This window comes from Neopelma chrysocephalum, unplaced genomic scaffold (genome assembly GCF_003984885.1).
Source record: "Neopelma chrysocephalum unplaced genomic scaffold, ASM398488v2 Primary Assembly neopelma1_74, whole genome shotgun sequence".
NCBI classification, from domain to species: Eukaryota; Metazoa; Chordata; class Aves; order Passeriformes; family Pipridae; genus Neopelma; species Neopelma chrysocephalum.
In genome coordinates this window covers 6,029,356-6,043,340 of record NW_020897735.1, presented here as the reverse complement: position 1 = coordinate 6,043,340, position 13,985 = coordinate 6,029,356, and the positions used below count along the sequence as shown (strand labels likewise).

At 41.0% G+C, this 13,985-nt stretch overlaps 1 protein-coding gene across 1 annotated transcript in view; it reads left to right on the top strand.

Annotated features, from left to right (window-relative positions):
• The first annotated feature begins 5,402 nt into the window (after nt 1-5,402).
• The window catches only part of MED27 (mediator complex subunit 27), an 83,888-nt gene continuing 75,305 nt past the window's right edge, over nt 5,403-13,985 (top strand). Inside the window, exons 1-2 of the mRNA XM_027687761.1 lie at nt 5,403-5,625; nt 8,099-8,243. Of these exons, the coding sequence (XP_027543562.1) occupies nt 5,420-5,625; nt 8,099-8,243 (351 nt within the window). The 5' untranslated portion in view covers nt 5,403-5,419. The remainder of the gene's footprint in view (nt 5,626-8,098; nt 8,244-13,985) is intronic.

The following is a 13,985-nucleotide window of genomic DNA, read 5'->3' as shown; positions in this document are numbered from 1 at the left end:
ATCAATGTAGTCAAGAAGAAACAACTGGGTCATTCTGTCTCAGTCACTTGCATATTGCAGAACTACTTGTCTGTTCTTGCTACTATTTCATCCCTGCCAATGTCTTATTTAACCTGCTCAGGATAGTTGTCATTTTGGAAATATGCAAAATATATTAAATTTTAACTGCCTCATTTAAAAATACGTATTTGTGCAGATTTTGGGATCTGAATGTGTAGGGCAACAGAACACGACTCAAAGCCCAATTTGAAGAAAGTATGTTTTGAGCAGCCATCAACAGATAGACTGAAAAGCAAGGCAAAAGCATAGGGGTTTTTTTTAGATGTCGAGTGGACTAAATGCAATGTGAATTTATCTGCAAACCATCTGTGATTTCTGGTATTTTTTGATGCCTTCACAGCTCTAATTTTAAGCAGCTCTGTAGCCTTTAAATAATGGTACTTTCTTCCCATTCGGTTTTACATCAGATTCCCCACTTGATCACTGAATGTTTAAAGAAAAGAAGTGGCTGAGTTCTCTGCAGATTGCACACATACAGAATAAAACAGCAGCCTTTTATTTTTGCAAGTAAAATTTGACATATTTTGGGACAGAAGTCTGCATGCATAAAAAAGCACCATGAGTTTTGCTGGGTAGGGTTTACTTTTTGTATTTTGCTTTACACTTCTCATGTAAATTCGGTGCTGGGATAAGGTGTTAAGTTGACATCTCCAGGGACTGAAGTTCCAGAAGCATCACAAACCAACAGCAGATCTCTTTGAATTATCTTGAAACTCATATCAAGAGTGCCAGTTTCATCAGGCAAGAGGGAATCGAAGAGTCATAATCCATCCAGTCTGTAGTGGTTCTGCAGACAAATCTGTTACTTGCTGGATTTTCTCTGTGTGATGGGGACACTTTATAACCATAAACTGAAAGAGAACACTCTGGATTACAAATAGCTGCCCGAAAATTGCAGTTCCTACAGTTACAGAGATCCCCTAAGGGGACTGGGAGGCCTCCAGGTCTGTTTTCCACATGCCACGATATGGGGGAAGATCCTTTTCGAATGTGAGCCTGGTCGCCTGAGAGCATGAAACAATAGGAAGCTGACTCTATTCATCCCCCAGGAAAGCTGATGATAACTACATCATTGTCAGCTCAGTTCATTATTTCACTGGTTCTTCTGGCAGGAGTGTTCAGATAAGGTTTTTGCTCACTATTGTTGGATATAGTGGGGGATTCTCATTCAGGGAACAATAGGAAAGAAATAGCACTGAAGAGCAAGTCTCCCCCACATCAGAAAATGTCTTGCCATTCCAACCTTCTCTAAAAGGAGGCAGGACAAATTCCCTTCTCTTGGCAGAAGCCTCAAACATGAGTTGATAACCCCTCAGCTGCTCTTCTGCTTCAATAATGCACGGAGTAGTAAACTCTGTGGCTAACTGAAGACTGAAAACCTGAAAGAAATTAATAGGAATGTAAAAATAGCAAGAATATCTTACCAATTGCATTACAATTATTTGAACAACAACAACAGCAAAATCAGTTTACTGTATTTATCTGAAGTGCTGTCGAGAATGTAGCAATGAAGTATAAAAAAATGAAGAGGCTCTGGTGATGAATATCAGTCCAGCTTGCCATAGAAAAAATATCAGCATTTATCTATGTCATAGGAAGATAAAGATAATTTCTTATGATGTGAGTTATTTCAAATATTGAGCCCTGTTCAGACACGGCATGAGAGATTATCTGCACTTGCTATGAAACCCAATAGTCACCATTAATTGTCTCTCCTGACAACAAAATTAATTTCTCTTAAATGAGAATGCATTTCTAATTGGGCACTTTCTTCCCTAACAAATTGTTTACAGTACCTCTGCAAGGATTCTGAAGTCATCCCTTTGCTTTGATGTTGCTGATTAATTACAGCCCACGTGGTTCTTAGTAGCTGCAATTTGAGTAAAATTGCCATAACATACTTTGCTGTGAAAGGTTCGTCTTAATTACACGCTCCCCAGCCAAGCTTCTGCTCGAGGAGGGAACTGAACTTCTCTTGCTGCATGTGCTGCCAGGTTGGGTTGTTGCTTTTTTTCCCCTCTTTCTCTCCAAGTGAGCTCAGAGCTCATGTACCTTACGAGACTGACAGCGCCCAAAATGAAATTCTCTCTTTAGCCACAGAACAGATCCAGAACTGGCAGTTCAGCGCAGCCTCCCCTCTTCCCATCTCAGTCTATCTGCTCAGCACAGAGCAGCAGTGATGGGGGTAACTGTAGCATCACTGTGTTAGCACAGGGGTCTGCCAGAGCTAATTAGCAAGGCTGAGAGGCAGGTTTATTAGCCTGGTCAGGCTGCTGAACTAACAGCAGGCTGCTTCCCGGGCTGCTCTTTGCATCTCTCTACACGACACCCGAGTTGTGCAATGTGGATATACCCCACATGATTTAAATGTGATCTTTTTTTGGAGGGAGATCACTAGGTCCTTGAAATTCTGGTGGAGAGGATAAAAGACACCAGTTCTGGTGTGGATTCATGCCCATATTGAGCCACCCCAATAATTTTGCAGGAGCCCAAACTCAACAGCTGTCAGATAATAAGATTTTTGGATGTTTTGAACATCAGCTGGATTCTTGCTTCTATGTTTTATTAATGATTTTAAGGCAAGAAGACTTTTATCAGTACCTTGGAGATATCCTGGTTCCACATATTTTATATCCATAATGCCCACTTCCAATGTACCTGTAATGAAATTAAATCAGCATACTGCCTTGGTTTGGGCAGGCTGCCAGTTAGGGAATATTGCTTAAAAGAGAGAAACATAGGCATGGCAATGCCCTACAAATGAGCACACCAAATTATGCAGTCTTTTCCTTCCAGATGTGGCAAAACAGGAGGAGAAATAACAAGAGGAATGGGAACTCTTGCTCTCTTCTCCAGCCATTATCTTGAGGTGTTGAAGCAGAGTCTGCCTTAACTCCCCACGGAGCCAATGGGGCTCTTAGTGCTCTCAATTGCTTGTTGTCTGTTTAGGGGAACTTGGCTCCTCATTTATGCAAGAAAAAGCAGATCCCTGGAGCAAAAAATGTGAATGCCCTCCTTTGAGTTTTTAAGGCAAAGCTGTGCTCTGCTCTTTGTTCCACAGGGGCAAGTTCCAAATGGTTCCTTATACATTTATGGATTTGTTTTCAGGCCACTGTTTTGTCGTTAGTTTAAAAATAGTAAAAGAACTGTCAAACCCTTTCACCCTTCCAGGTAGGATGTAAAATCAGAACTCCTTCATTTGGGTACCTCAATGACAGGGATCTTGGAGATAATTAAAATAAATGAAATATCGACAGCCGAAAATAAATTTTTAAAAATAGTAAATCTCAAATGGAAAAGAATCATCCATTTCCAAGTGATAACATATAAAATAAGTTACAGACATCTGCAATGTGCACCCAGAGTCCGAACCTTGTACCGAGAGGAAAAAAGAATAATGCAATGCAGGAAGGATCTTTCAGCCTGCAAGTATTCCCTTATAACAAAGTACTTCCTTGACCAATCTATTATAGTCCAAAGAAAGGCATTTTATGTTTAAAATAACTAATATTATAGATCCATAAACAGCTTAGGTTGCCAGTCTGGCTGAGATAGTCCTGTCTTTTCTGGCTCTGGCTGCCATTCTTTGATTCAGTGCTTTTTTACATAAAGAAATATTCCTGTCTTGTTCCTATTTGCCTTACTAAGTGTGCTCAGTCCATTGCTGATCCTTTGAAGTACATTGCTATATATTTCACTGTTTATGTATTTCTTCCAGGTTTGCTTTATCTCAGTGCTCAGATACAACAGCATCACTAAGCTCAAGAGAAGAGGAACCGCAGCCCTTTCATTTTCTCATTCTTCATGCTAAGTAATAGGGTTTCACTTATCAATAACCTCTCGTTGTCTGAGAACATTTAATTGATTGGATGCAATTTTCAGAATCCGTCACTTGACAGACAGAAAGGTGTCACTGAGTGGAGGGCAAAGCCTCGCTTCACTTGGCCACTGACATCTCAGCTCTTCCTTGCCGTACTCATTTCCATTTTACATCTAAAAAAAGTCACCTCTGACTAAAGGATCTGTGTGGATTTTGCTTACTGAGTTTAATTAATGCCTTTATGAAAGAGGTTGTTATTTACTTTAGAAGCTGAGAAAACAAAAAACCTATCCTTGTGCTGCAGTTTACTCTGTGTGTAGTGACTATTGGCCTGTGCAGTGCTTCATTTACTTTAGCTCTATTTATTTTAGCTGCTCTCTGAGTGTGAAAAGAGCTGTCGGTGGCATTGGAAACACAAGCAGCTCCTACAAAATCAAACTGTTTAGTGATCTGATAGCACTCAAACTTCACAGTGCTTCGTAAAGGTTGGGTGATGAAGGCCTGGTCTATGTCCTGTTGGATTCAGAAGTGTTCATGGCTGAAATATAGAAACACAGAATGACAGAATCACAGACTGGAAAGAACCTTAGAGATCATCTCATTCCAGGGCATCTTCCCTAAACCAGGTTGCTCCAAGCCCCAGTTCTGAGAATGGAACTGTAACACGGGGCCCAATTTGCACATCCTCAGTCTTCCCAGGAGCATAATGACGATGGAACTGCTCTCACCTGCTTCAAGCTAAGTCATTGCAGCAGGAACAGAGACCTTGCTTGCCATTCTAAATGGTTTTGTTTCTGGTTCTATGCCTGGGAAACACCCTACAGATCCACAGAACATCCAGAGGATGGAATATGCCCTATATATTCTTCATCATGGTCTGCAGCTTCCTCACATTCTCTTATCTCTGGTGACCAGTGTTAGGACTCAGGGAATGGCATGAGGCTGTGGCAGGGGAGGTTTAGGTTGGATCCCAGGAAAAGTTTCATCCCCCGGAGGGTGGTTGGGCACTGAACAGGCTCCCCAAGGCAGTGGTCATAGCCCCAAGGCTGCCAGAGCTCAAGGAGTGTTTGGACAGTGCTCTCAGGAACAGGGATTGTTGGATCTTGTGCAGTGCCACGAGTTGTACTCGATGATCCTTGTGTGTCCCTTCCAACTCAGGATAGTGTTTGATTCTATGATTTTGTGACTCTATAACTCTACGATGCTATGATTCTATGATGTTACTATTCTATGATTTGGGGTGTCTGGATTTGGCAGTGGGCGATGTGATTTAGGGGTTACAGTGGTAGTGCTGGTGGACGGTTGGACTTGACGATCTTAAATGTCTCTTCCAACCTCGACAACTCTGTGATTCTTGACGTGGCGGGCCAGAAGTGGACACAGCGGCGGAGAACCCCCCCCAGGCTGGAAAAAGAGCATAAAAGGCTCTAAAAGAAGCGATTTTTGGCCACCGAGAGCCCCCGCCCCGGCCACGCCCGGACTACATTTCCCAGCGTGCCCCGCGCCCTCGCGCCGGCGCGGCCGGGGGCCGTTGCCAAGATGGCGGACGGGGCGCTGAGCCCCGGCGTGAACCTGGAGGCGTTTTCCCAGGCCATTGCCGCCATCCAGGCGCTGCGCTCCAGCGTCACCAGGGTCTTCGACTGCCTCAAGGATGGGATGCGCAACAAGGAGACCCTGGAGGGCCGCGAGAAGGGCTTCATGGCCGCCTTCCAGGAGAGCCTGCACTCCGTCAGCCGCGACCTGGGGTGAGCACCGGGTTCCCCCCGCTGGGCAGGGAAGGGGGTCCCGGCGGTGCCGCCCCGGCCCCTCGCAGCGCCCGGCGGGGCCGTTTACGCTCCCCGGGGGAAGCTTGTAGGCAAATAAACGCGAAAACGCTCCGGTTTATTCCCCCCAACATCGCGCGCGTCGCCCCTTCGTGGTGTTCCATTCCAGAGTCCCCAAAGGGCTGAATATGCTCGTAATATTCCTCGTGGTCTTCACCTGTTTCTTGTTCTCGTTTTAAGGAAGGAGCTGTCGGTGGGGTTGCGGTGGCAAGGCGGAGGTGTTCGGTTGCAGGGAGATTTTTCTCTGTTTTTTTTGACATTTTTTGCCAAAAATTCAAACACTTTATTCAGTAGCAACCAAGAGGTTCAAGAGTGACCATTTTACTACCAAAACTTGTCAGGTTGGTAAGTTAGCCCAGGTAAGTGTAGTTGTTCAGTGCCAGCAGGTGTGTTTTGTGTTAGGTAGAGAGGAACTGCTGAGGCTGAAGAGAGAGGCTGGTTCACAATTTCATTCAGCAATATTGTTCATTTTAAATGAAATTCCCCTTGAAGACAGGAACTGAGTACTAAATGTACATTTAGGGACGTGGTTTAGCGGCGGACTTGGCAGTGTGAGGTTTAGGTTTGGATTTAGTGATCATAAAGGTCTTTTCCAACCTGATGGATTCTGTGATGGTCCATATGGGTCCTGCCACTGGGCTGCTGGGTTGGGCTGTATCCCCCTGGGAGCCACCAGCACTGTCCAGGGAGGTGTCCAAGGGCAGGGCAAGCACTTGACCACCCTTTCCCAGAACATCTCTTTGGCCTCCAGGGATTCAGTTTTCAGGGGTTTGTGTACAAGAATTTGTTTCTTGCTGGCTGATAGGCCTTGCTGATTTTTAGTTCTGATTGTGGTGATGATATAATTCGTTACCCACTCCTTCCCTTCTCTTGGGAAAGGTGGTAGATATCCACTCTCACGAGTGATGTTGTACCCAGCTCTAGAAACTTGTGTTTATCCCTTTGGTTTTTAGTTTCCAAATTGAGGTTTCATGGTTCCTTCCATGGAAACCAACCTGTTCCTTTTGTTATCCTTCTTGTCTTACTCAGGGGCTTTTTGAAGAATTATCTATTAAGACCCCAAAATCTTGTTTCCAAACAATTCAGGAGTTGGACTTTGATCCTTGTGGGTCCCTTCCAGCCCAAGATGTTCTATGAATTAGTAAGGGAATACTCCAAGGTGCACTAAAGTCAATTCTACCAGTAGACCTTTACACCATAAAAGTATTGACTGGGATCCCTGTTCAGCAAATCCTCAGTTATTATGTCTATTCACATTTACTTAGTGTATTCTTTTGACAAGAAGTTTTAAGCAGATTTGTGAGTGTTCACAGAACCAGAGGCTTAGAAGGAAAGTAGGCCATGGAAACTTGAAGGAATGATGATTAATAAAGAAGAATTTTTGTGGTAGTAAAGTAGGGAAGTCTCTTTACTGTCAGTTCCCTTATTTTTAGAGTTTGTTTTTGTGGCCTTCATTAAATGCAAATGGAGATATTTGGGATTTTTATTTACAGAGATTTTCAATAGTTACCCTTTGAAATGCTCGAGTCCTGCTTTTAATTTAGTGGAAGTTCTGACGTTCAGACTAGGATGTAACATTTGGAAGTCAAAAAGAAAGGCACCTGATTAGTCATGCCACTTGAAAAACTGCATTTTATATCTGTGCAAAGTGGCCAGTCTTCCTTCTTCAGATGATTAATGCAAGTTTTAAAAATTGCTTAACTTCTGTTATGATTAAATGTTGTGTTTGACAAATGAGATATGAAACAATGATAGATCATTTCACAGTGAGGTTGCTTCATGGGAAAATGGTGCTTATTATGCTGCAGTTGAGTATTTTATGGACACCTGAAAATGTACAACTTGCTTATGGGAGTCAGAAGATTCTTCCTTGCCCTGAGAACTTAGAATGCAGATAAGTGCTTGGAGTAATCACAAACTTTGCAGGACCATCACCAGGCTTAGGACTGATGCCAGGTCTTGTGTATATTTATATGAGGACAGTGTTAATCTGGAGTTCTCTAATGAGATGATGAGCCATCAGCCTGCTTGATGGTTAAAAAATTACAGCAGGCAATGCTAAAGTCAGAATTGTGTAGTTTCTGAGGGTCTGCATTGCTCAGGAGATGCCCTGGGTTATAAACCAGACCTGCCATAGTCTGACTCTTTCCAGGTTGTCTTCAAAGACTCTTGACTTGTACTTTCTCTCCTAGAAACACTGAGCTTCACAACTAACAGACAACTTTGAATTGTTTGGGTAATGAGAGTGATTGTGTTCTTAATCAAATTGGGGAGGTATTTAGTATCACTCAGATACTAAAATGGAGTTTGTGCTTAATGGCTGCCCCTGCAGGAGGATTGTACAGCTCAGATTCCCAGATCTGACCTTCAAAAATGCCATTCTGTTTTCTTGCAGTGAACTGGAGCGTCTGAGCAACCTGGTTGGGAAACCCTCAGAGAACCACCCCCTGCACAACAGTGGGCTCCTGAGCCTGGATCCTGTGCAGGACAAAACCCCTCTTTACAGCCAACTTCTTCAAGCCTACAAATGGTCCAATAAGGTAACATTGATATAATTTAGTTGTGTATTCCCACAGAACGTTTGATTTGCGACACAGCAGACTATGGCAAACTTGGTGAGTTTTTATGAAGTTGAGGAGCATAATATCTACCTAAATATACCTCCAAGGATAAAATGGTGTTTTAATTGAGAGGAGACCTTGTTCTTCAAACTTCCAAGCAGAACAATACTTAAAAAGACAATACTTTCCATGTTTAGCATCTTATGTAGATATAATATAAAAGTATATTGTGTCCTTGCATCTGGCAGTAAACACTGCAGCAGAGGGCAGTGGGATATTAGAGCAGAGAATCAACAATTTATGTCACCTCCAAACTAGGTGTTTTGGATTTAGGAATCCTTTTAGAATTTTCCTAGAAAAATCTGGGAAAGAATCATGCAGGGCAGTCTTCATCATCAGAAATCTTGAAGCCTTTAATACCCTTCTACAAGACAGCAGGAGTAATAAATCTGAAAATATTTAGAGCATTAAAAGAAACAGTTCCACTTTAAATTATTTATCAGGATGCGTGAGCCAGGAAGACTTTGAAAGTACACAAATACTTCACAGGCAAATTCTTGTTATACCTTGAGCCAACCAGTCTAATATTGTTCAGATTTAAAATAGAATACTGCAGTAAAGTTTGTATGAATACCACAATAATATTTGTATAGTCACGTTTCAGAATACAGATATATGTTAGTGTCTTCTAAAATCAGCAGAATTTGGCATTTATAGGAATTTGGTATGATTGGAAAATGGAGGATAGGAAAGATTGTTAAGTAGGGATTTATAAGTTGAGAAGATATTTCATGTTTGCTTGTGTTTCTTGCTGTTAGCAGCAGATTATTGGCACTGAAGAAAAAACAATTCATATGCTACTTTCAGCAAAAATAAAAGTATGAAAACTTCTAACTTGTAATGCAGTTAAGTCTTGAGGGATTTAATTACTTCTCTAGGTCATTATCAGAGTAAACTCGGTTGGTAATGAAATAGCTTTGACAGAGCTGTTCTGATGTCGTTTTTATTAACTTAGAGTGTTATGGAGCTTTGAAGAGGAATTTTTTGTAATCCTGGATTCTCATTTCAGAAAGCTGGAAGTTTCATTATCCTGTGCACTCATATACACAGTGAAATGTTGCAGGAGAAAACCAGTTGTTTTTTTTTTTTCTTTCTTTTATCTCTTTTGTCTCTGATTTCTGTTTGACAGCTAAAGGGAAGGTTTCAGTTGCAGGTGATGTGTTGCCTGTGGCAGGGTGTGAGCTGCTGGGTCTGCCACCAGCAGCACAGACTGATGCTCCTGTTTACTGCTGCTCAGTTCCTCCTTGCTCAAGACACTCCTTGAATATGTGTTATTTCGTGACTCCTTTTGGCCTCCTTCTGTTCTTGTTACGTGTCTTGTTTTCAGCTGCTTTGCAGGGAGGGTTTAGAAGTGGTGGTGTGTCAATGCACTTTAGGTCTGCCTGCGTTTAATTTTTAATTTGTGACCCCTTTGTGGCTCGCCTGCTTGTATTTTTGATGAGCTGAGATAAGGGCATTTTGCTCTCCCTTTTGATTGTTCATGCATTACTGATGGCAGGAGTGGCCCCATGGCTGCCAGGGGAGGAGAGGTGGAGGAGAGTTCTGGGGCTGTGCTGCAATTCCAGAAGGACAGTCAGGAAATACAGGGAAAATGAATACATGGACTTTGTGTTACATGTTTCAGTGCATTCTGTTTAAGACACGAAGAGACTGTTAGAAGTCACTTTTAAGACAATAATAAGTAAGGTTGGTAGTAACTGGGTTATCTCATGAGAACAATATATGCAAGCATTATTCATAGAACTATAGATTTAAAAAACCCTCCACTTTGCTGCATTATTTTTGTCTAACATTGAAAGGACAATCAGAGGCCTGAAATGGTTAAAGAAACCCTACCCAAATACCAAAACACCAAACAAAATACCCCTAGCACTTCAGAAGTTATTTTATAGTCTGTTTAAAAGCTGAGATTTTTAGCTGGGCCACTTATCTCGGTATTTCTGCTTTGGAGAAGAGTCTCAGCCAGTTTTTGGATAATATAGTGACAGTAACCTTCCCAACACCATAAACCACATAAACCTCTTTAAAGCATAGTGCTACCAAATTGGCTTTTTTTTTTAAGTGTATGAATGAACCTAAAACTTAAGCAGCTTTGTAAGTCTTGAGGTGGATCTACCTATATGAGCCTTATTTTTATTGGTTGTACAATAATAGCTTCTTTAGTTTTATTTTCTTAAATTTAGACTGAGGCTTTACTAATCATCATTCCTTGTGGTTCATGAGATACAGGATGTTAGAATTTGATTTGATGTTGAGTCCAGCAAATGTCCAATTTTGTTCTGATCTTAGATACATTGGCAAGTTTTTGGGTTAAAGAGCAGTGCTGGGTGTTAAATGTAATGAAGATGTCACAGACATAAATGGAAAATATGTGTTTAAGATGTGACTGTTAATACAGGAGATTGGACTGACCTGACACTAATCAACTTGTTTTATTTACCACAATTAATACTTGTAGCTGTGCCTGGGTGTGTCTTGTGAGAAGACCCACCTTTAGGTGCAAATTTATTGACTTCTTTGGCTAAGTGCAGTAGAGAGGGGCTACATTTAAATGTGATTTCACAGATGCTTGCCCTCAACATTATTTTACTGCTCTTGTTAGTCACAGCACTAGTTCCTCCAATTCTGAGTATCTTAAGTTTACCTGCTCCGGGAGCATGAAAAAGTACAGTGGGAAAAGTGCAAACTTCCCTTCCAGAAGTGTGTTTTCTTGGCAGTGCTTGTTATTTATTAGCACCTGCTCTCCTGATATTTACTTTCTGTAGTTTACCCAATAGTTTTGCAGGTGGTAAAGTTGTCAGTATAATGGAAGCAGCTGTTTGGGAACACAACAGCTTGTCAAATGCATTAATTACATACACATGCAGCTGTAAAGGAACTTTCCTTTTCCAGGTGTTTAATAGCACTCACCAAACTATAGCTGAAAACACAGGAAGTTTGTTTTATTGCAAGCAGCAGCTAAGTGGTTTTTCTTCTTTGCTTGAACTTCTTTTATGTACCAGTAGAAATCATAGAAGTGAATTACTTGGCTGACTGGGGGGTGCATGGAGACATGCAGTAGCCATGGAACAGTATTTAGCTCTACTTGATACATTTCTTTTCCCTTTCTCTTCAATTTTATTTAAGAAAAGAGGTTATCTTTATTACAATTGAAGTGCTGTTTCCCAGAAGGATCCATATGTGCCCTCTAATGTAATGCTGAAGATACAATATTAGATAAGATAAAAATGAGCTATCATTCTTCAAGGGTAATGCAGAGAGTATTATGGGTAAGACAGGGAGTTTGTAGATAGCAGTAGGTGTGTTTTTGTGGACTGTCTCTGTTTAGTCCATTTTACTTGAATTCTAGTTTTAGTAGTTATGTACATCTCAACTGTTGGTTTTTTTCTTGGTAATATACTGTTGTATCTGAGCAGGTGAAATCTGAGCTGACAGTAACAATCAGAAAGCTTTCTGGTTTTTGTGTGCATGGCCTGATACTGCCTGGAACAGTCAGGACTGGCTCTGCAGTGCTACTGCTTTATCCCTCATTACCAGGTGCCTGCTTCTTGCATTATCTTGGAATTCAAGGGAAACCACCACGGGGAAAAGGCAGCAGCTCTAAGTTTAGATTAAAGGATATTTTAAAAGTCACTTACTGGACTGAAATACTGATTAGGATTGGGCTTTTTTCTAAAAAAAAAAAAAAGAAAAAGATATGTGACCTCAGATTTGTGGCAGACATTGGAAGAACTCTCTTCTCTTGCTCTTCAGGACATTTTTGTGACAAGTGCCCGCTCCTGGTGCTGTTTATTTTATGCATGATGAGACCATCAGCTCATGAATAAGAGCATCATTTAATAAGCAAATGCGTGTTTGTTGATATTTGTTCTCAGTACTTGGTGACAAGGAGGTTTTCTGGGGGAAAAAGTACTTTAAACCAATATTAGATACTTCTCCATATATAAAATATTCAATGAGGCTTGTGCTGTTGTGGTTGCTTGGTCCATCTTCAGTAATGCTGGTGTTCGGAGTAGGTGCAGATTTTTGGAATGCAGGAGTGTGAACTCATTCTCTGAGTGGTTTGAGCTTTGTGGTTTTTCATCTGCAGCCTTGGTGAGGTTGGTTGTTGCCTGCAGTCTGCACTTGTGCATCCTCTCTGCCCTTGGTAAAGTGTTTTGTGCCCTCGCCCGGTGGGTGCCCGAGGCAGTGTCTGTTCAGGTGTTTCCATTGGCTCCAGTGGAACACAAAGTAGTCTCTTGTACGTCCACTGAGCAGGGCAAATGCTTTTATGGGAAGGTTTCCACTCTCTTGATGAGCTGCTCTCAGGCAGTTCATGCCCAACATTTGAGCTGTAATCACTGTAGAGATTTTTTGCCTATTTGCTTTTATTTGTTTAGTTGAAGGGTGGGTGCAAAATGGATCAACTCCCAAACCAGTGCTCTAGAATGACCCTTTCTACCAGACTGCAGAAACACTGTGTTTGTTGGAAAGCAGCAAACTTAGTCTTCCCTAAGTTGCAGCATTAGCAGAGTTCACTTGCCCAAGTGAAAACGGTCTTCTGCAAGTTGTGTTTCCTTTCCCCCTCCTCTTTGCAGTAAGGAATTTGTTTTCAGACTTTCAAATAATATTATTAACAGCAGTAGAAGTGGGGAGAACTTACAGCTTTTGTGGTCTTGACCAGGTGATGTTATTTTAATTTTTTTCCTCGATTTTTAACTTCACTGAAGTGCAATGTTGTGTTCCCTGCTGTTTTCAGGGTTGCATTTGTCCATGTGCTTTAGTCCAATTCCAACCCTTCTTGAACCTGTGTGTGTAGATGTCTGTGAGTGGTGGTGGTCTCATTTTATCTTCATGAGGTGGTACTTCCAAAGCATGACAACTGTGTGTTCGGGAAGGCTGTTTTCTGCTTCAAGCAGAAAGCAAAAAATCAACTTTTCTAACTTTATGACTTTCTGGGGGAGTAGGATTTAAATCACCTTATTTAATTTACTCATCTGTGAGAAGATGATTTTCACAACTTGCATAAACTTTACAGTATCTGTGCATTATAAATTTTCTGAGTGAACAAGCTGAACAGGAGCTGTCGTAAATTTATTTAAAAGTAATATCCTGGCAAATACAAAATGAAATAAAAATTACTGTTGCTCTGCATGTGGAAATACACTAAAAATATTTGGATTGAAATTTGTTGCTTCATAGCTTCCTCTTGTTTCTACATAAATTTAAAATCGAACTGTTAAGATTACCATTAATGAGTTAAAATGATTTTCTGTCACATGACTGAAGAGAAAAGGTATATATAGGTTTTGTTTATTAAATTATTTTGATATGTTCCCTGATAAATTATTTGTATAAATTGTGTTTGTTGTAGGACTCAAAAAAAAAGAAATCAATAGAGTGTGTAGAGAAAGTCCAGACTTGTTATGACTGCCCTTGGTAGCTTAGTATTGATTAGACACAAATATTGAGTTTAATGACAATAAATGACATTAAATGTTAAGCATGATAGTAGAGAAACACTGTTGAACAGGAAAAAAAAATTACTTCATCTTGATTGTAAAAGGAAGTTCATTCCAAGGAACATTAATTTTGAATTTCGGATGTGCTCAAACATTTTGAATTTAATGTAGTTTTACAGTAGCATGGACAATGTAACTGAATTACTGTGTTGGCAGTGCT